The 19745-nt window shown below is 39.7% G+C and overlaps 1 protein-coding gene across 1 annotated transcript in view; it reads left to right on the top strand.

The window, feature by feature from the left end:
* Window positions 1-19745, top strand: part of LOC141995795 (protein mono-ADP-ribosyltransferase PARP14-like) — a 46043-nt gene that overhangs the window by 14646 nt on the left and 11652 nt on the right. The window contains exons 6-16 of the mRNA XM_074967196.1: window positions 2695-2961; window positions 4620-4856; window positions 7012-9290; window positions 11144-11380; window positions 11625-11846; window positions 13205-13298; window positions 14472-14621; window positions 15908-15970; window positions 17087-17254; window positions 17932-18150; window positions 18251-18850. Coding sequence (XP_074823297.1) covers window positions 2695-2961; window positions 4620-4856; window positions 7012-9290; window positions 11144-11380; window positions 11625-11846; window positions 13205-13298; window positions 14472-14621; window positions 15908-15970; window positions 17087-17254; window positions 17932-18150; window positions 18251-18850 — 4536 coding nt within the window. The remainder of the gene's footprint in view (window positions 1-2694; window positions 2962-4619; window positions 4857-7011; window positions 9291-11143; window positions 11381-11624; window positions 11847-13204; window positions 13299-14471; window positions 14622-15907; window positions 15971-17086; window positions 17255-17931; window positions 18151-18250; window positions 18851-19745) is intronic.

Below are 19745 nucleotides of genomic sequence, written 5' to 3'. Positions count from 1 at the left end.
TTTTTTTAGGTTTTGGAAGTTGGGAAAGGAAGGCAGTAAGTTTCATGCCATTGTGAAAATCAGAGAAACACTACTGCTGTTTGTCAAAATTCTTCATATTATACTCAGTCTGCCATGGCACCATGTGCAGGGAAAACTTTTCCAGTTGGCTGAGGAGTTGCTGGAAATTCTGGATACAAGGTACAGGGCAGCAGCTAAGATAGGGATAAGGAAGATGAAAGGAGTTATAGTCATAAATAAGATTCAGATGGCTTTTCTTTAGGTTAGGTTAGCTTTGTACTGATGTGGTAGCTAGTTATTCACCTGATAATATTGGATCTCAACGGAATTAAAAAGGAGGTAAAGTCAAAAGAGTTTTGGAACCAAGTTACCATCCTAGGCAAGTAAACTACATCCTCATCTGCAATTAGCAAATAAATTACCTTCTTGACTGTTTCTCCTCTTCTGCAATTAGGCACCCATTCAGAAAGGTCTTTATTTACCTTCCTGAACTGGGGGCCTTGAACCTGAAAACCAAAAACATCTATACCATACAGCTTCCAAGAGAAACTAGAATCTCCTAACTCCTTGTTTGACTCTCCTGTTTAAGACAAGTTGCTGCATAGGACAGAAAGACTGATTAAGATACAGTACATAAATCTCTGTGGCTGGCATCTGTGTGCCGCCTTGAAATTGTTTTTTCTGCAGAATCGCTGAGCTGGTTGCAGAAGCCAAGGTATATTGAAACTCACAGGTTTTTAGTGGAAAACAGACTCCTAGCATATCTCAGGTTTCTCACCTACAACTTTAAAATTTAAGACCTGCTTTTCCCTTACTATAATGACAGTATTCAGGAGAGCTTTTCAGATATTTTCCCCCTAGAATCTTAGTCAAACTGAGACATGTGGTGCATCATTCGTCTGTCTTCCTTTTGGACCACACTCTAGCTGCTTGTTGTCTGACTGTGGCCCTCCCAGGCTGAGCTGGTTCACACATTCACCTCTTGTGAGGCTCCACACAGCCTCAAGCAGGCTCACCGACAGCAATTCTGGGCCCCCCTAGAAAGGTATGGCTGAGGTTTACGACACAATGAAACAAAGTACAACTGCCCTTCTTACTTTTTTCAAGCAGGGCTTCTTTGTCTTGTTTTTCTCTGTTTCTGAGCTCGGGACTTACGTTTGTACTCCATAATGAACAGTAAGGACCGATTTGAAATACCACACTCCATGTTTCATTTGAGATGTCACACGCTTACTCAGGCTGCTGTTGCTGATGCCCTGCCAGACCAGCAGGATGTAGCAGCCCTCTGGCAAACTGTTACTGTCACAATGAGGGATGGCACTCTGTACAGAGCAGCAGCAGGAAACCGGATTTCTTTCCTTTTTTTTTTTTTTTTTATCTTAATTTTTATTAAAAGAAATACGTATCTATCCCATCTGTCCAGGCCCTTTTAAATTGCCGGACACCTGGGCAGTTAACCCCTTTGCCCCCCGTCAGCAGGCCTGGCCTCAAGTACTGCCCACCCTTTACTCCACACGATTTACCATTAGATGGTAATTGGGGAAGCAACAGAGAGATAAATTATAATACTTAAACCAAGAGACAAGAAGAGAACTGATCAAGTGGAGAAAAGAGTGCTATAAGAGGTCCTGTGGCTGGCAGGTCAGGAATGTGTGTGTTTGTCTGTATAGTAAGGCTTCAGTGAGTGAAGCCTTATGTGGCATATTCCTACAGCCATCAAGAACAATTTTATTAGATGATAATTGCTTGATTACATAGTTCAGTGGCAGGTTAATGGGGCACCATCTAACCAGTTTCAAAAAATGAGTTTAAAGTAGCCTCAGGTTTTACACCTGCCCCCCCCCCCGAATTTCCCCTGACCTTTTCCATGGTTTTACAGTCACATTTCCATAAGTTCTAAAATGCTTTTCTCTGCTTGTTGCTGTGTGAGGGATCCAAACAAACAGGAGAAATTGGCTGCTATGCAGGGGAAATTGCAAAACTGACTAAACACAAAGTGCTGTCAAACAGACTAGAAAAATGTTTTCTCTAGTCTTACTAATAGTCATTTTAGGTGTTGTAAAAATAATGGTGAAGAACATTTCAGACACAAGTGTGATATTTAAGTGTGGCACTGTCAACTTCAAGTCCAGATCTAGCAAAGCACTTCAGCTAGTTTTCTCAAAGGAGCCTAGGGAAATTAGGGACACATTTCCTATTAAAACTCCAAAGGGATTGGGCACCTAACTCCCTTTGAAAATCCCAGCCTGAATAACCCGATGAACTTTAATGGTGCCTGTGGTAACTTTGCTACATAGGGTCCTAAATACATATATTATAAATAAATATATTTCAGGAATAAATTAATCCGCTTCATTAGCCCTCACTGAATGTTGTCATTTCAGATCTAATCTAGAGAACAATATTTGGCACTTTAGGATTAATTGGCACTAATAGCATTTAGCACTAGGGGTAACTGCATTTTTTAAAAGGAGACTGGGATACTCTGGATGTCCCTTTAAGGGGCTGTAGAATAACTTTTGATCATAAATTTTGACCACATGACTTACTTTCTCTTCTTACAGAAAAGATTAAAACAAGAATCCACTTGAGAGAAGCTTTTAAAATAAAACAGAACTTAATATTTTGATCCATTCTGAGTAAGTACAGGTATATAACAGAGATCTCCATTTATTTGTGTTTCTGTGGAACTAGATGCACAAGAAGTCTTGGGAAAAAAGGATCACTCGGTAAAGAAAATTGCACTCCATGTGAAACCATGGCAAGCGGAGAATATCCAAGAACTCCCACAAATGGCTTCATCCCTAGTTGTACTTGAAAATATACAAGAGACTATAAAACAATACATGTTAACTATACTGGTGGAGAACATCAGTGGCTTATCAGAAGATGACCATGACTTCAGTATGGAAATGATACCTGAAATTAATGCGGCTGTCGTTACATTTATCAAAGATATTGGTAAGATAGAATGTGTGTATACAATATGTTGTCTTCACTTGATGCTTTAAAAGGGGCTATTCAGCTAACACTTTAGCTGAGCTGAAAAACAGAGGAACGTATTCTGTCACAGGCTTCAGACAAAATCCAGTCTCACTTACATCATTGTAAACCAGGAGTAACTCCACTAAAGTAAATGGAGTTACACCAGAGTAAAGATCAGTTTGGTAATTGAAGGGGGAACTACAGTCATTTAATTACCATCCTGTGTACAGGAGTGCTGGGCAGCTGGCAGTGTGTAAAAAGAACTATTGCAAATTATATAAAATAGTATTTTGTGCCTGGTGAATTATAATTATGAGCCATATGATGCCATCATTTTATCAGCAAAACTGTTAATGGAATGGTGCATGTTTATTAAGTCAGAAGACATCATCAAATATTCATTAAGGGCCAAAAGCTTGTTCCATTAAAGTCACCGCGATAGTTTTGCCATTGACCGCAATGGGAAAATTATTTGATCCTACGTAATGAATGGTCATTAAAAGGTGATTTTTTTTCAAACCTATACAGATCTATTCTGTGTGTGTCAACATACGCATATATAGCAGTCCATAGTGTACTCTCTTGAGTGATACTTTAGTGTGTTTTATATAATATGTTCTTATTTACATCCGTGTCTCTGATCAGTATGTAGGATAGGGAACATTATGATTACAACCATTCCAGAAGACATGCATTCCCTTGTATTATATAGCAGTGAGACGTGTACGTGAATTTGTCCTGAACAAGAATTGTAGTTGATCTGATTAACAAATCAGATCTGATGGTACGGAGAACAATAGCCACTATGCATAAGACCAAATTCAGGTATGGTATAAGCAGGCAAAACTGTTGTTGCAGTAAAGGGAGTAGCACCTGCCTATCAGTAGGGTTGAATTGAGCTGACAGTTTTAGACTAATTACAGCATCCATAGTCCCTGGTATACATGAGTTCTTTTAGGACAACATAATTCCAGTATTACCATTATACAGCATTTCAACGTGTTTTTGACTTAAAAAAGAGAAGTACCCTGTATAAGAAAACAACAATTATTTTTTTTAGAAGATAGAACTTGAGCAATTTAAAGTGGTACATAGCTATCTTATTTTTAAATTAGGTTGAATAAGACAGTAGGGTTATTGATGATACCAAAGGATTCCAACTGCCAGAGATACTAACTGCAAAAAGATTAGTCCGATATAAGTAACCCACTGTGTAAAATAAAGATCTCTGGGGAAGTATGTTCTATGGGAATTAGCATCCAGTTGGAAGTCAGGAATGTCTAAATTCTCTAATCCTGTCTCTGCTACCGATTTCCCTCTGTAGCCTTAGGGAAATAATTTTACATTTGTAAAACTGCTATTTACAGGACCAGGCACAAAATCTACTCATCCACCCTCTACCATGATGGCTGATGATAGTGAAAAAATTAATGATATTTTGCTTCCCTGTTCAAAAAAAATTTAAAAAAAATCACTCGGGCAAGTGGGAAAGTAGAATTTTGCAAAGCTGGTTAATAAGGATTAATTATGTATAACTGAACATCTTGATACCTACACCTATTGCTTATTTTCTTCTGTTTTTCTAACATCATAATAGTAAAAATCTGTCAAATGTTTTTCTTTTCTCTTTATAGATCTAAGGGAATTTGTTGAAAAGTTCAACCAAAACCATAGGGCAAAGCAACAAAATATTACAGCACGGCATCTTGAGGTGACAAAAAGCATTAAGGCTGAAAATTTACCACCTAACATATCTAATGACTATATAACTGTCTACTTTGAAAGTAAAAGAAATGGAAGTGCACAAGTGTCAAATGTTGAACAGTTACCTGAAGAGAATTCAGCTATCATTACTTTTCATGATCAGAAAGGTGACATATAAATATGTATCATTTATTTAATCTTGCAGTTAAAAGATCAACATGAAAATGAATGTGCTCTTTTAAGAAATGGCTAACTTACCCTTAGAAAAAAGTTAACTGGTTTGATGGTTTGGCAGGTTGTTACTCTGTTAGGTTAGAAACCTAGATTTGAGACTGGATATAATATGACTAATATGAGGCACTTAGCTTCCAGTGGACATATATTACATTGTTAGGATCTCTGCAATGTCTTTTGAGTCTGCACAAGGATTCTGTCCTTTTCTGTTTCTTAAATTAGGCACTCCAAAGCCAACAACAATGCCACATAAGTTGAAGGTGCATTTTCATCAGGCATTCTTAAGAGCCTGGATAGCCTCTTCTGTCTTTCTACCTAGATTTTTAGTCTATGTTCCTCACCATGGTATCCAAGTTCCTTTCAGAGGCTCAGTTCTTGTGGGCACTTGAGCTGAGCTCAGTACATCTGAGGGGTGGCTGGGTGGGCAGAGATGGTGTTATTACCACATTTCTTCCCTTGGCACTCCTGGGGCCAGAGGGGGGATGAGTTCAGCTCCCAGCTTCATTACAGCAGCCCTGAGCCTTCTGCTCCCTTAGTCCTGAGGTTACTCAAATTTACATCAGCTGCAATGGCTCCCTGTGGATTGGTTCAAGCTGTGTGCAGAGTGCAGAGTATTGTGCAGAAGCCTGTATACTAGCTCTGTACCAGCTGAGAACTTCTCCTCAGGTGACTCCAAGAATGCAATGAAGAATCTGGCCCCAAATTTTTATAAATTAGGCACTAGTGCTGAGCACTCACATCTTTTATGTAGTTGCCTAAATATGGATTTAGGTGCCTAACGTTAGACACCTAAGATTATAGATTGTGTTGTAGATGACTGGCACTATATGAAAGTAGTTAAGGACTTTTTAATCTGTTTGGCTAGATGCCACAGTAGTATTTGAATTAATTCTGATGCAATATTAATTTTGGCTATAATTATGCCAGATCCTTTAAAATATATATTTGCCCAGTTACATTTTAACCAGTCTCCTAAAATGGGAAGTGTAGCTCTGTTTTGTAGCAATAAACAAACAGCTATGGAAGAAGTTCCAGTAGCTTCAATATAGGACCAGATCCTCAGCTGGAGTAAATCAAAATAGCACCATTTGTTTACCCCAGCTGAGGATCTGGCCTTAATTGTATAGGTAGGTTTGGCTTTCTCACTCCCTAGCCAGGAGCTGTCCCCTTAAAGGAACTGTTAAGCAGCGGGGTGGCCTCCTCCTCCTTAAAGTGTTGGCCGGGGGCGGGGGTCACACCCTCCAATGCACTTGTGTCTGCAGAGATCAGGTGTCACCAGCCCTGTGGGAGCGCATGCAGCTCTGCTCTCATGGAGCCGCTCCCAAGAGCTGCGCATGGCTCCCTGCGGTGCAACAGAGCTGTGACACCCAATCCCTGCAGGCTCACCGACCCATTGATTTTTATTATCAGCGGACGTAGATGTTTACCTACAGTTATCGATTATAATTGAATCCTGCCAAGTCTATGTATAAGTCAGGCAAGCGGCATCTGGTGCTAAGAGGTTAAAAGTATAGAACACCAATGTCTGTGTTAAACTTCCATGTGGAACGTTATAATTCTGTAGGTCCACCTAAAATCCCATTACCATAAATCAGTTTTTTCCTCAGCAATCTGACTAGAATATATTTGGTCTGACTCTGCAATTATGCAATAGTTACACCTGTTTAATCAGACTCTTGTTCATTGTTCACACAATGGATATGCTGTACATAAAAAAGGAGAAAGAGCTTTACAATGTAACTTTTTTTTTTTCTGGATGGAGTCTCAGATTTATTTATAACATGGCAAGAGTAAGTATTACCGTTGTGTAGTCCTGTCTAGTATGATGGCTTGTTATGCTGTGGACATGTACAGTATATACAAGCCTTTGGGTACTTAGAAAAATGTCACTTGTCAGTAACTTGGCAATATTCTTATTCAGTTTAAAAAAACTTATTCAACCTAAAAAGCACTCCTGTCAGAATCAAAAGGAAATGCAGTAACTCATGAATTGCAACTTTAAAAAAAAAAAAACTCAAGCTAATTAGCTTAGAAGTGTTACAGTTAATTGATTTGACTTGGGTAATTTTTATTTTATTTTATATTTAGATGTAAACACTGTCTTGGCAAAGCAGCATTCACTCAACAAAGTACCAATTTCTGTGTATCCGTACTACAGCTCATTGGGTACAGCTCTATATGGAATGGAAAGGCCTCAAATAGAGATGCCAGAACCAATTACAATGTCTCTGGATCCTTACATCTGGCAGTTTTTACAGACAGATAATAGGCTAATCCAGGAAATAAATCATGAAATGGCAGATTGCAAATGTGAACTAATGTGGCCTCAACCCAACCGTGCAAATCCAGAAATAACACTGTGTCCCTCAAATGCCTTATCTAAACAGAGATCAATGGTCAGGTCGATCAAGACATGGAATGAAGATGTTGCTAAAAAGTTCTCATGTAGCATGTCAAAGTACAAGGCCATTAAATGTGAAGTAAATTCAGTGGTGTGGGAAGCCATAAGAAACAGCTTGGTAAAAGATGGTGTTTTGATCGTACCTGACATTTCCAAGAACATGGTTGTCTTAGTAGGTAACACAGAGATTATGAAGGGTGCAGAGCAAGAACTGAAGGAGCTAATAGAAAATGCCAGGGAAAAAATTGAAAGAGAAAAGCAGAGCATAGAACAAACTCTGTCAGTTGGCCCAGGAAAGTATGCAATTTTACACCTTGCTGGGCTAGAAGAGAATGTTTACAAGGAGTACCCATCTCTGAAGATATGTTGTGATGCATCGTCAAAGAGTATTCGTCTGTGTGGAGTGGCTGCAGAAGTATTTAAAGTCAAAAGTGAAATACTAGAAAAAGTGCACAGCATAGCACAGAAATCAATCAATGTCCATCCTTACATTTTCCAGTTCCTACAACACGTAGATAATGAAACTCTGTCACAGCACTTATTTATGTCAAATCAAATTATTGCCTTTTATGAGCTTGGCACGGATAACATAATGCTGATAGCAGGTTCTCCTGAAGTTCTTCTAGATGCAGAAGAAGAAATTAAGAAGGATTTGATTTACAAATGCATTGACCTGGAGGACAACTCAGTCCTCAAAAAGAGAGAATGGAGGGAGCTCATCAGTCATTTGTACAAGGCACATAACTGTTCCAAAGAAACTGTAATAATTGTTGAGTTGGAGAATCAAGTAGTCATTGCTGGTTATTTCAGAGCAGTAGCAGAAGCATATCAGCAACTTTCTGATTTTGTAGATAAACACACTCAGGTACAAAAAGTCATAATAGCTAAGTCTGTGGCAGTTGTAATGTTTGTGGAGAAGGAAAAGTCCAATATTTGGCTTGAATTAAAAAAGAAAGGTGTGAAAATTGAATTTGGCACACAGAATAAACGTAAAGGTATTTCCCTGAGTGGACCGAGAGTGGAAGTGTTCCAGGCGGTCACCAAACTTGAACAAATTCTGTCTTCTCTACATTCAGAAAATGTCGTAATTGATAAACCAGGGGCCAAGGTGTTTTTTAAAGAACAAGAACACTTGTATGTGACTGGTGTGAAACAACAATTTAACTGTCTGATCAGGCTGCAAGAAGATGGAGAAGAACAAAGAGAATACGGTGAAGTTAGTAATGTGTATAAGAAACAAGGCCAGCCCCACTGTGAAAAGATCCTGCAAGATGGAGTTGCAATAGCAGTTTATAAAGGGGACTTGTGCAGTCATCCAGCTGATGTTGTGGTGAATGCATCAAATGAGGACTTAAAGCATATTGGTGGCCTTGCTGAGGCCCTTTCAAAAGCTGCAGGGCCAGAACTACAAACAGAATGTGACCGTATTGTGCAGAAACGAGGCCCTTTGCAGCCTGGCTGTGCTGTTATTACAGATGCTGGGAACCTCCCATGTAAACAGGTGATTCATGCTGTTGGGCCCAGGTGGAGGGATCACGAGGCAGAAAAGTGCGTGCGCCTGTTAAAAAGAGCAGTAAAGGAAAGCCTACGCCTGGCTGAAACGTACAATCATCATTCCATAGCCATCCCGGCTGTCAGCTCTGGGATATTTGGATTCCCGTTAAAACTGTGTGCACATTCAATTGCAACATCAATCAAGGAAACCTTGGAAGATTCTCCGGGGGAAAGCTGCTTGAAAGAGATTCATTTTGTGGACTCTTCAGAGAAAACAGTTCAGGCTTTCACGGATGCCTTCAAAGATGTGTTTAGAGATAAATCACCCCGACACATTTCGTCACCTCCATCTGAAGGAGCCTTCAAGCCCAGAAAAAGTAGAAATGCTCGAAGTAGAAAGGGTCTCCAGATGGTAACAACCGATGAAGGATTAAGCATCATACTGGAGATAGGAGGCATTGAAGATGCTACAGTAGGTATTTTAAGTTATCAGATGATATCCAACTTTACATAAAGTTGGTTTTCAGTTATAAAATATATGAAAAGATACTTAGATTTTCAGTTATAATTAACAATTTAAACATAGACAATATGTTAATATAAGTCATAATGGATTAACACAATTGTATAGGTTAGACAGGTTTAGTTTTTCATGCTGTCTATACACATATAGAGATGAGGAAACATATTTTAGACTGACTGTATTTTGTTATTTGAACTGTATTCATTGTCACATTAAGCTGTTGCAACCACGTGTTTCTCTTCCATCATTTCTTTATGGTTTTGTCTGTGTTTATAGTTCACACTGTGATATGAGCTGAACCCAGCTGTGAAACGAGGACTGCTAGTACTTTCAAGCTGACCTTTGCACTCTTGTGCTCTCACCAGCTGTGTGAGAATACCTACTTAGTCTATAAGGGGAATGGGTAGCAACTGCCTATAGTCTCCATGAGGGGAAGTGGCGGAACTTCAAATGTTTAAACAAGTAAAAATTAAATTGTTGATCCTGAACACCCTTAAATGCCATTGAAACTTGTCCCTGGTGGCATTTGAGCCTGTAACAGTGAGCTATCTTCTATCTGTAAACGTACATGGCCCCATTGCTGCAGTATCTCCGTGTCTTAGTGGTGCTTTGGATCATGTCTCTCAAACATTCGTTACCTGGGAAGGATTAATTATCTCTGGTACCTGTAGTGAATGGGTCTTGCATATTCCATGCAATGTTAACTGCCTACCAATTTTCAGATTCCACCAGCATTGAATTATTTTAACCATTAATTGGACCAACAGCCAAAACTCCCAATTAAGTAACTCACTTATTTCCTTCTCTGTTTTCTAACTATCTCTTCTTTTTCCTTAAAGTCTTTGTCTTTTCCCTCTGGATTTCAAGTTGATGCATTTCTCTTCCATCTCCACCACTTTATTTCTGTCCAGTCTTTATCTCCTTGTTCTTTATATCTGTCACTCTCACTCTCTTTGATTCAGCAATCTCTCCCTTTGTCTGAGGCAGAGAGCATCTTCTGGATCCTTATTTTTGCCCCTTTTAGTGCCACTCAGAGGATCCACATGATAACCAGCTGGCCATCCTGAGAGTGCTGGCTGTAGCTGCCACAGCCTGTAAACATAACGTCCTCCTTTGGTCAGAGAGGTTTATTAGAGCATGATGTATTACACTCCTCTCCGGGACTGACTGTGCTGTTTGCACATCATTCATAACCCATGTTGACCTATGGAGTGAGAGAATTAACCCTTTCCCTCTCCTCTCTCTCTCCTTCAGTTTATTCCTTCTCTTTTTTTTCCCTCTTTCTCTTCTGTAACTCCTCCTTCACTTCCCTTTCCACATAACTGCACCCATGTGGTTGCTCCTTCTCATACCAGTTTACTCTGTGGTGCCAACAGGAGCAGCAAGGCATCTGAAATTCAGTAGTAGCATCGTGTCAGTTTTACTCTGCTGATGGGGATGCAATATGGGCAGGACCATTAAGAGTATGTGATCCCCCTGCAGGAGAATCGTATATGCGAGTTTTTCAAATGAACCTGGAGTAGAGTAAGAACACAGGATTCTGATATTTCCATGTAAAATATAAACTGCTGCATAAGGGACAAATTTCATTCTGTTATACACAAGCTACCCCACAAAAGTCGGTGGGATGATGTACGTATAACCGAGCATAATTTGGCTCATTTTGTTCAAAAGATTTGCTTTATTCCAGATTTCTACTTTTTAAATTTGCTTTATTTCTTAAATCTGTAGGTGCTGTTATAATCACTTAGCCTTAAATGTTTCAAGTTTGATCTTATAACAGATATTTTATTTTGTTTAAGACGGACGTCATCGTAAACAGCGTTGCCCGAGATCTACAGCTTGATAAAAGTCCACTTTCTAAAGCCTTGCTGAGCAAGGCAGGTCCGATGCTCCAAGCACAATTATGTGAAGAAGGGCTAACAAAAGTAGCTAGTGAAGGGTCTGTGTTCAAAACAGATGGATGTAATCTGGGCTGCCGTTTCGTGCTTCATGCCATTGTTCCTGGATGGAAAAATGGGCAAGAATCTGTACAGAAGGTAGAAGGCTATTTTCCTAATTCTCATTTGATTAAATGGGTTTCTCAGTTGGCAGTAATGTAGATTTAATGTGAATTCTCCACTGAAATCAGCGGAGCAATTCCTAGGGGTCAGCTCTGTTAATTTTGATGTAACTAAGGTCATTTTGAATTAATCCATGGTTAATTATGACATTTTAATATAAAATACACTATTAAAAATATTAAACTGCAGGTACTAACGCAAACTTTGTTGTGATTCACAGCTCCTAAGAGACATCATCACAGAATGTCTTCAGACTGCTGAGCAACTGTCTTTAAAGTCAATCACATTCCCAGCAATTGGAACAGGGAATTTAGGGTTTCCTAAGCCTGTTGTTGCTAAATTAATGTTTGACCAGGTGTTCAAATTCAGTCATAAAAAAAATATTCAGTCTCTTCAGGACGTTCACTTTCTGTTGTATCCAAATGATACAGATAATATTCAGGTAACTTGTATCCTATTACTGTGCTTTCTGTTACACATAGGTTAAGGAAATGATGTCAGGCCCAGACCTAGATTACACTGTTTTTGTCAGTAGTTTCCTAAAGTCTCATCCTTCTCTCCCTCCTGCCTCTACCCTGGGAATGGTCTGTCCTCCTTGTACTGTTGGTCTAGCACCAGTGCAACTCCACTACTGATAGCAATGGTTGACCTGCTAGTGTAAGCCAGTCACGGGCATTTTTACCACTAAGAGTTAAATAATAGAGTGGCGGAAACACTGGTTGCCAGTCTACTTTGTGCTTCCACCATTGCTAGCACTGGTAGAGCTTCACTGATGCCAGAGCAATATTAGGAAAAGCACTATTGGAGACAAAGACAGTGTGTCTCATGTCATCGTCCAGTGTCAGATTCCTGTTTGGTCTGGAGGCCATTAAATTATGCTGCTTCTGATGTGGGCAGGTGTCAACGTGCTCATTAACATGCTAGTCAAGAAAATATCCTTGGATTTCCATCTTGATGATAATATTCAGGCACTGTCCTGTGAGGTGATCGCTGCTCCTGCTCTGATTGAATTGCCATTGGACTCCACCTAGAATGTAAAGTTGCCCTTTGATTCTTCCATATACAGTCACCTGCCTTTCCTGCACAGTTTTTTTTCTCATTTGCTGGAGCTGGCACAAGTTAACACTGAAATATTCCCTAGCCCATGGAGTCATGTGAATCTTTCATGTGTAGCCTCAGGTAGCATTCTCTTTCCCCCTCCTCTCTCTGGCGCTGTCCTCACTGAATAGTTAACTCAAGTTATCTACACTTGAGTTTAACTCCTCTTGAGTTCACTTAGCTTGAACGAGAGCAGCCACGCTGTGCTGCTGCAAGCAGCATACAGTGATTGTGTTAGCAGCTGTCGAGTTGTGCTAACTTGAGCTGCCGCCTATACTCCGTGATGGGCCATCCAACTTGAGTTAAAAGCACCACCAAACTTGAGTTTTAAGGTTTTTTGTGTGTGGACAGGAATTGAGTTAGAGGTATCACTCATGTTAGGAATAAGCCCTCTATCTGTGCACCCTATTACATGCTAATTAGATTTTCACTGTACTGCCTGAAGGTGTTAAACCTGATGCAGTTTGCCGGTTTCTCTCCCTTGCTCATAATTTTGAAGGAATCATGGTTCCTTTATGATTCCAATTTATCAATATTTCCATTCAGTGTTGAATAAGATTGCTTGGTGGACAGCATCTAGTCCATCACCTTTTGTTTTTTCTAAAAAAAATTTAGATCTAATTTTTATTTTTCAAATCTATATTACTACTGAGAAAACTCTAAAGAAGTGCCTACAGGTGATGACTATGGTTCTCTTTCTAGGCATTTTCAGATGAACTGCAAAATAGAGCAAGTGGAAATATTACCAATGTCAAAATGCACAAGCCTGTGCCAGAGAATGCCCAGCAAGGACAAGGTAAGTTTGTTTTGTTATGTTTTGTAAGTTTTTTATAACTATTCTAGTGATTGAAAAAAATTCTTAAAATTTTCACCTAATATATATTTTTTTGATATTGGTTTGGTGAACATGTCCGTCCGAGTGTTCAAAGTAAGGCAGTGATAATCCTATTAGTAAAAATCGGTTAAAGCAGAAAATTGTCTCTCTCCAGCAATAGGTTTGTGTACACTTGTAAAAATCATTCCCATAATTCACCACCAGTCATAACAGTAGTAGAAGCTGTAGTGTAGACAGAACACAGGTATTTTTACCAGCGTACTAACTAACGAAGATTCTGAGCAAGTAAACAGTCTTACTACCACCTGTGATGCCTGGTGAATTACTGGATCATACATCCCATGGGGCCAGTCTTGCTCCTATTAAAATCAGTGGACATTCTGCAAGAAAGCAAGACTGATGAGAAACAAATGTGAAACTAAATCGTTTTTTTTTTCGTTGTCCAACCTGACAGGATTACAAAGATCAGGATAAATATTGCACACTTAATTAGATTTTTTTAAAAAATATAATATTCAGATCCTGCTCAAAGGCTACTGAAAAGAATGAGAATCCACAAGCTTGCTTATTTTCATACTAAGTCACATTTCCACTCATATATCCTGCAGTGGGCCCATATGGTATGAGTTTACAATCACAGAGGGATCTCTCCACTCCATTTACACTGTAAAAGTGTTTTCTGTGCCACCCCAGATTGGAGGACAGTGATGGGAACAGGTAAAGACAGAGACCAGGGACTTTCCATTTACAAAGAGGCAGTGGCTCCAACACATTGGTATTGCGGGGCTATAGCTGCTGTTTGAGCCTACGTATTGGAGCAGCAGCTATAGCAGGATAGGTTGTTTTGAAGCTTTGTGCCCTAGACCCAGCTTGGGGGTGGATCTCCTTGCCCTGGCTCAACTTTCTCCCACACAGTTACCTGGGCTTTGTGTGGGTGAACACGATATAATTTTATATTGTAAACTGGGTATGTTTGTAATCTTCTCCATGGGAATGTGACGGACTAAGACCAAAAATCAAACTTTTTGTGAGCTCTCTACTAAATGCACATAGAGGCAGGTGAGTCCCTCGCTCTAGGGAATAGAACCTTTGCTGAGATACACTTTTATCATTTTAATTTCTTTTCTCTTGCAGCTTTCTTTGGGCCCATTTCAACCCCAAAACAGGGAGTGCATGAAGTGCAGATTGGTTCCATTACATTCCAAATAGCAAGTGGAGACATTACCACGCAAAAGACAGATGTCATTGTAAACATATCAAATCAAACGTTTAACCTCAAAACAGGTACTTTAGCCTAGTGATTGAGATTAATGAGAAATATATTTTGAGTGGTTTGAGTGCATGCGTAAGGGGATGGGGGGGAAGAATTTTCAATATATACAAGTCTTTTTTTTATACATTGTGCCCTGGCATTTTCAAACTGGGAAAGCTGTACTAGGAAGTATTTTAATATAATTTGTTACTGTTCGCCCCAGTATATAGAAAAATCCTATAGAATTTAATAGAGAATGAGAATCTTTCTCTAGAATGTTTAAACCTCCCTATAGAATTCTATAGCAGGGAATCATTCGTTGTCTTATGTTCTGTGCAATGGGGTCAGTTGCCTCCCATGTACCCCTCATGGCCGGGGGTGCTTCTGCTGTACCTACTAACAATTTCTCCCTCAAAGGGCTTTTTAAACAAACTCCACACAGGCATTTCTGATCCATTCACCACCACCCCTTCTCAGGGGTCCAAGTTTATTCACCTAAATAAAGCTCCAAAATAAAACCCAAGAGTTCCAAAATGCAGTCCATCTGTTTTACCCTCTTGTCAGGTCACTCCCAAACTTTTCCTGCCTGTAGTCTCAATAGGGAAACCTTACGTCCCAAGTTTTTCTGCTGGAGTTTGATCACTCCCAGCAGTCTCCAATTCACCCTGCAGGCCTTCCTGCCTGGGGCCTTTCCCCCTTTGGCAGGCCACTCCCAGGCACAATCTCGCTGGAGCCTCAGGTTTGTGGTTGTTGCTTCCAAATCCCCCTGGGATTAGGTTCTTACTTGCAGAAACCTTTTTTACTTCCTGCAGTTTCCTGAACTTCCACCTGCACTGCAGCCACTTGCTGCCCTTTATTGGAAACTACCTGATCTAATCCAGGTGTGCATCTTTAGTAATAAGGGTTCACTACCCCTATGCCCTCCAGCCCTCAAGAGGCAAGCCATCCTGACCTTTTACAGTCTGTATGAAGTTTAAACATTACATAGGAAGTAAATCTTTCTCTTTTAAATATTATAAGCTTTATAATATTTATAAACCAAGTTATTGGTTTATCCCTATTAAGTCCTATAAAATGTATCTCTAAGGAAGTAACAGTTTTATTTGACCTCATTGGGAACTGTTGGGTATTCAGCACTTTTGAAGATCAGGAAGATGCCTTAACAGCCATCTGATGCAGGCTTCTATTTTTTAAAAATCTTGGCCTATACTTTTGCCAGATGTGAGAGGATATTGTGTACTCGGTCTTGTTGACCTGGGTGAGACTTTGAGTACTCTTAATTTGATTTGTCAAGCTAATATGGCTCTTCTTATTTCAGGTGTCTCTAAGGCAATTCTGGAAGGTGCTGGACCACAGGTTGAAGCAGAATGTGCTCAGCTAGGTATAAATACAACATATGTGACCTGCTTTCTAGAGGCACTGAGCACCCACAGTTTCCACTGAAGGCAGTGGGAGCGGTGGGTGCATACCACTGTTGAAAATTAACCTACTATTGTATTTGTGTTTATCCATGATCTCACAACTCCTTAATTAATTAAGATGTTTTACACACATCATATTAAGAGATGTTAAAATAAAGTACAAAGCAGAAGAAAAATACTTAAGAGATGTCAGCATCAAGGTAAATTAAAAGAACCTGCTCTGCTATATGACTCTTCCTCTTGTGCCAGTAAAACCTTCAAAACAGGGCAAAAGTACAAAGGGTTAGATGGTGCCTTTGGTCAGAGCCTGAGCACTGGGTGGTACATATTTATATGTAAAGAAATGAGCTGCACCACCCAGCAGCAGCCTCAGAAGACATTGTGCTTCTGACACAATCCTCTGACTGACTTTTTCTTTTGTGTCCCTTTTTCTGAAGTTAGGAAGTAGTAATGTGCTGCTGGCTTATACCAGCAACCCACCGCATCCTCTGCATGGCTCAGAGACAAGTAAAAAAGGAAAGTTCCTATCTTAACGGAACTTGTATCTAATTTTAGACATAATCTATTGAAGAATGATAAATACAACCTATGGAAGATAAAGATCCAACAGGAAAAAATTATGAGTTCTGTGTTTGTTAACTACACATAACTGGAGGGGAAAAGGTCAGGGAAGAGGTAAATGTGTAGGTTAGCACGGAAAGGCAATTGAAGGAAGTGGATCTGATGGGAGAGTTGAAAGAGGAGTGAGGCTGTGTAGTCCACAGAACCAGAGAGGAGAGTCCGGATACCAGTGGAGCACTGAGTTGCACGAAGCTGTCTGAGTGCACAGAGCAAGCTGAGGAGTAAGGCCAGATAAGATGTGGATGGAAGCTGAGCTGTGGCCTTGAAAGCAGGGATGGGGGGTTTGAATCTGGTGCAGAAGGAGATTGGAAGCCAATGCAGGGGCTCAAGGAAAGGGTAGTACAGGCAGGTGGCAGGTGAAGATGATGAAGATGATTTAGAAAAGTTTGCATTATGGATAATTAAAGGACTTATCACTTTCTGTCATGCCTTATATATTTTCTTTCATCTTTCAGCCTCACAACCTCACGATGACCTTATAACCACACAAGCAGGAAACCTGATGTGCAAAAAAATAATTCATCTTGTTGCCCAGAACGATACCAGATCTTTAGTCTCCAAAGTGCTCCAGGAGTGTGAACTGAAGAAGTATACATCGGTTGCCTTCCCAGCAATTGGAACAGGTTTATGTTTTTGTTGGAAAATTAAACTAAAACCAATCAGCCTTCTTGAGACCAAATTCATCCTGTGCGATTCCATTGACATCAGTGCTTCAGCCATTTGATTTACCTGAAAAGTTTATTCTCCTATATTAAGAAAATTGTTGTGACGTTGGGGCATTCAAATAACAGCTAGTGAAGCTCAGAGCAAGGATTTTGAAATGATAAGGAAGCTGGAGATCGCTATTGTTAACTTAAATATAAAGTGATTTAAGACTGTCCTGTTTTAACGTTAGAGACTTGAGAATATCCATATGATATTACCATCTAGAGAACCATGAATACTTGTCTCAACTGATGTTCATGGATATCCCACTGGAAGGTGTCTATGTGCCTATTTCTGCTCCTACTGAAGTCAGTGGAAGTTTCTACTCTGACTTCTGTAGGACCAGGAACAGGCCTTAGGTTTATATCCCATCCATCTATCTCTGTAGGCCGGATTCTTCCTTAGCGCTGCTTCTGCATTCCTTGATCACTCAATTTCCATTCAAATCAATGAGAATCATTGGAATAAAAGAATGCAGAATTGGGCACTATGTTTAAGATCTAGTTGTGCATGGGTCCATTACTTGAAAGACATTTAATACAGATATAGTTTTATTCAACACATGTATTTTTTTGTATTGTTACATTTGTTACAGGTCAAGCAGGCCTTGATCCAGCAGTAGTAGCTGATAACATGATGGATGCTGTAGTTGATTTTGCAAGTGATAAATCTGTTCAAATTGTAAAAAACATTAAAATTATCATCTTCCAGCCACAACTACTAAGTGTGTTCCATTCAAACATGCAGAAAAGAAAAGGTACTGCTAATGTACCTGATGCACCTGCATCAGAGTCCTTCTTCTCAAAATGGGCTTGTAAGTAGATGTCTGGTTGTTCATTTTTAAGTGGAGGCATAAATAACCCTTATTTAATTTTAGCAGCTGAGTAACCGCAAGTATTTATACTTCATTACAGCATTCTTCGGCTTGGGAAAACGTGCTACAGAAAAAAAGCCTGCAATGGTTTTGCAAAAGAAAATTGAGAGAACTGTTTTTCAGATTTGTGGTGAAAGCCAAAAAAACATGGAAGATGCTATATCCTGGATTAAAAACCTGATTTTAAAGGAACAGCATGAAAACACTATCTCAGATGAATGGATTTCAAGCTTTGATGACCAGGAATGTAAGGAACTGGCAGACCTCCAGAAGAAACTGTCCATTCAGCTGGAATACAAGTATCCTGTGCCTTTAATTCGAGTTTCTGGTGTTACCAAAGACGTCTTGCGTGCTTGCTTGAAAATTCAAGAAATGATCAAAAGAGTTAGAGCTGTTCAAGAAGAACTGTCCAAGGCAGAACTTCTCAGCAACCTAGTTGAGTGGCAATATTTAAAAAATAATCAGTATCTGCCTTTTGACAGCCTAACAAATCTACGCTTAGAGGATGCTGCAGCATTAAACCAAAAAGAGATTAACATCTCCATTTGGAATAAAAACTATCAAGTGGATCTGGAAGCCAAACGTGCTATAGATGACACAGGGAAAATTATGGCCATTCTACGAATCTCAAAAGATGAAGGTGAATGAAAGCTGTTCGGTGTTACTTCGGGCCATACTGTGTCTAGCTTAGCGTGAGTGAGTTGTGGGGAGACTATACAAGGGACAAACAAAGTAGCAGTTCCTGTGCACATCTGAAATACTAACGGTTCTGAGCAGCCATATGAGAAAGGTGCTGGATTCAGAAACAAAGATGATAAAGGCTCTTGGATTTATTAAAACTGATAAATACAGAAAATAAATACCATGATGCCTACGAAGAACTCAATAATAATTCGGCAGCTAGTGTGCGGTGACCACCACTTCTCACATAGATCAGAATCATCTCATTCTTACCCAGAGATTCCCCCTCTTTTGTTTGTTGTATCCATCTGTTGTCTCTCACCTTACACTTGAATTATATAAACGCTTCAGGGCAGGGGCCATCTTTCTATTAACTATGTACAGTGTCTAGCACAGTGGCATTGTAGCCTCTAAGTGCTACTGTAACACATAGGAGATGCCTAATGAGAGCTGTTCATCATCTCCCCCCACCAGAATAAATGTTTAAGGAATACTACAATTGCAGTCATGAAGGGTGATCGTTGTTCTCTCAGAGGCCCCTGCTTTTTTCTTTCTTTTTGTTCTTGGAGAGAGTTTGTTTTTATTAAATCTTTATTATTCTTGAAAAGACGTGATTGAGGAGGACTTAAACAGAGGGTTCCTTTGCTTTAAATCCAAGCCAGTTTCACACTGACTGACAACACAGCTAAGTTCTTAGCCTCTCTGACATGAACTGAGAAAGAGAAATGCAGCTGTGGTGGAGTTTGGCCTTTATATTTTGAGGGGAGGTTATGTTTAGTTTAATAAGGAAACTCCCTTGTTCTCCCAGATGCCAATTGACCACCTGTATATAGTGTAATTAGATTTTCAGAAAG

This window comes from Natator depressus, chromosome 11, assembly GCF_965152275.1.
Source record: "Natator depressus isolate rNatDep1 chromosome 11, rNatDep2.hap1, whole genome shotgun sequence".
Lineage (NCBI taxonomy): Eukaryota > Metazoa > Chordata > Testudines > Cheloniidae > Natator > Natator depressus.
The sequence above is the reverse complement of the archived record's forward strand: the minus strand, read 5'-3'. Positions and strand labels throughout refer to the sequence as shown.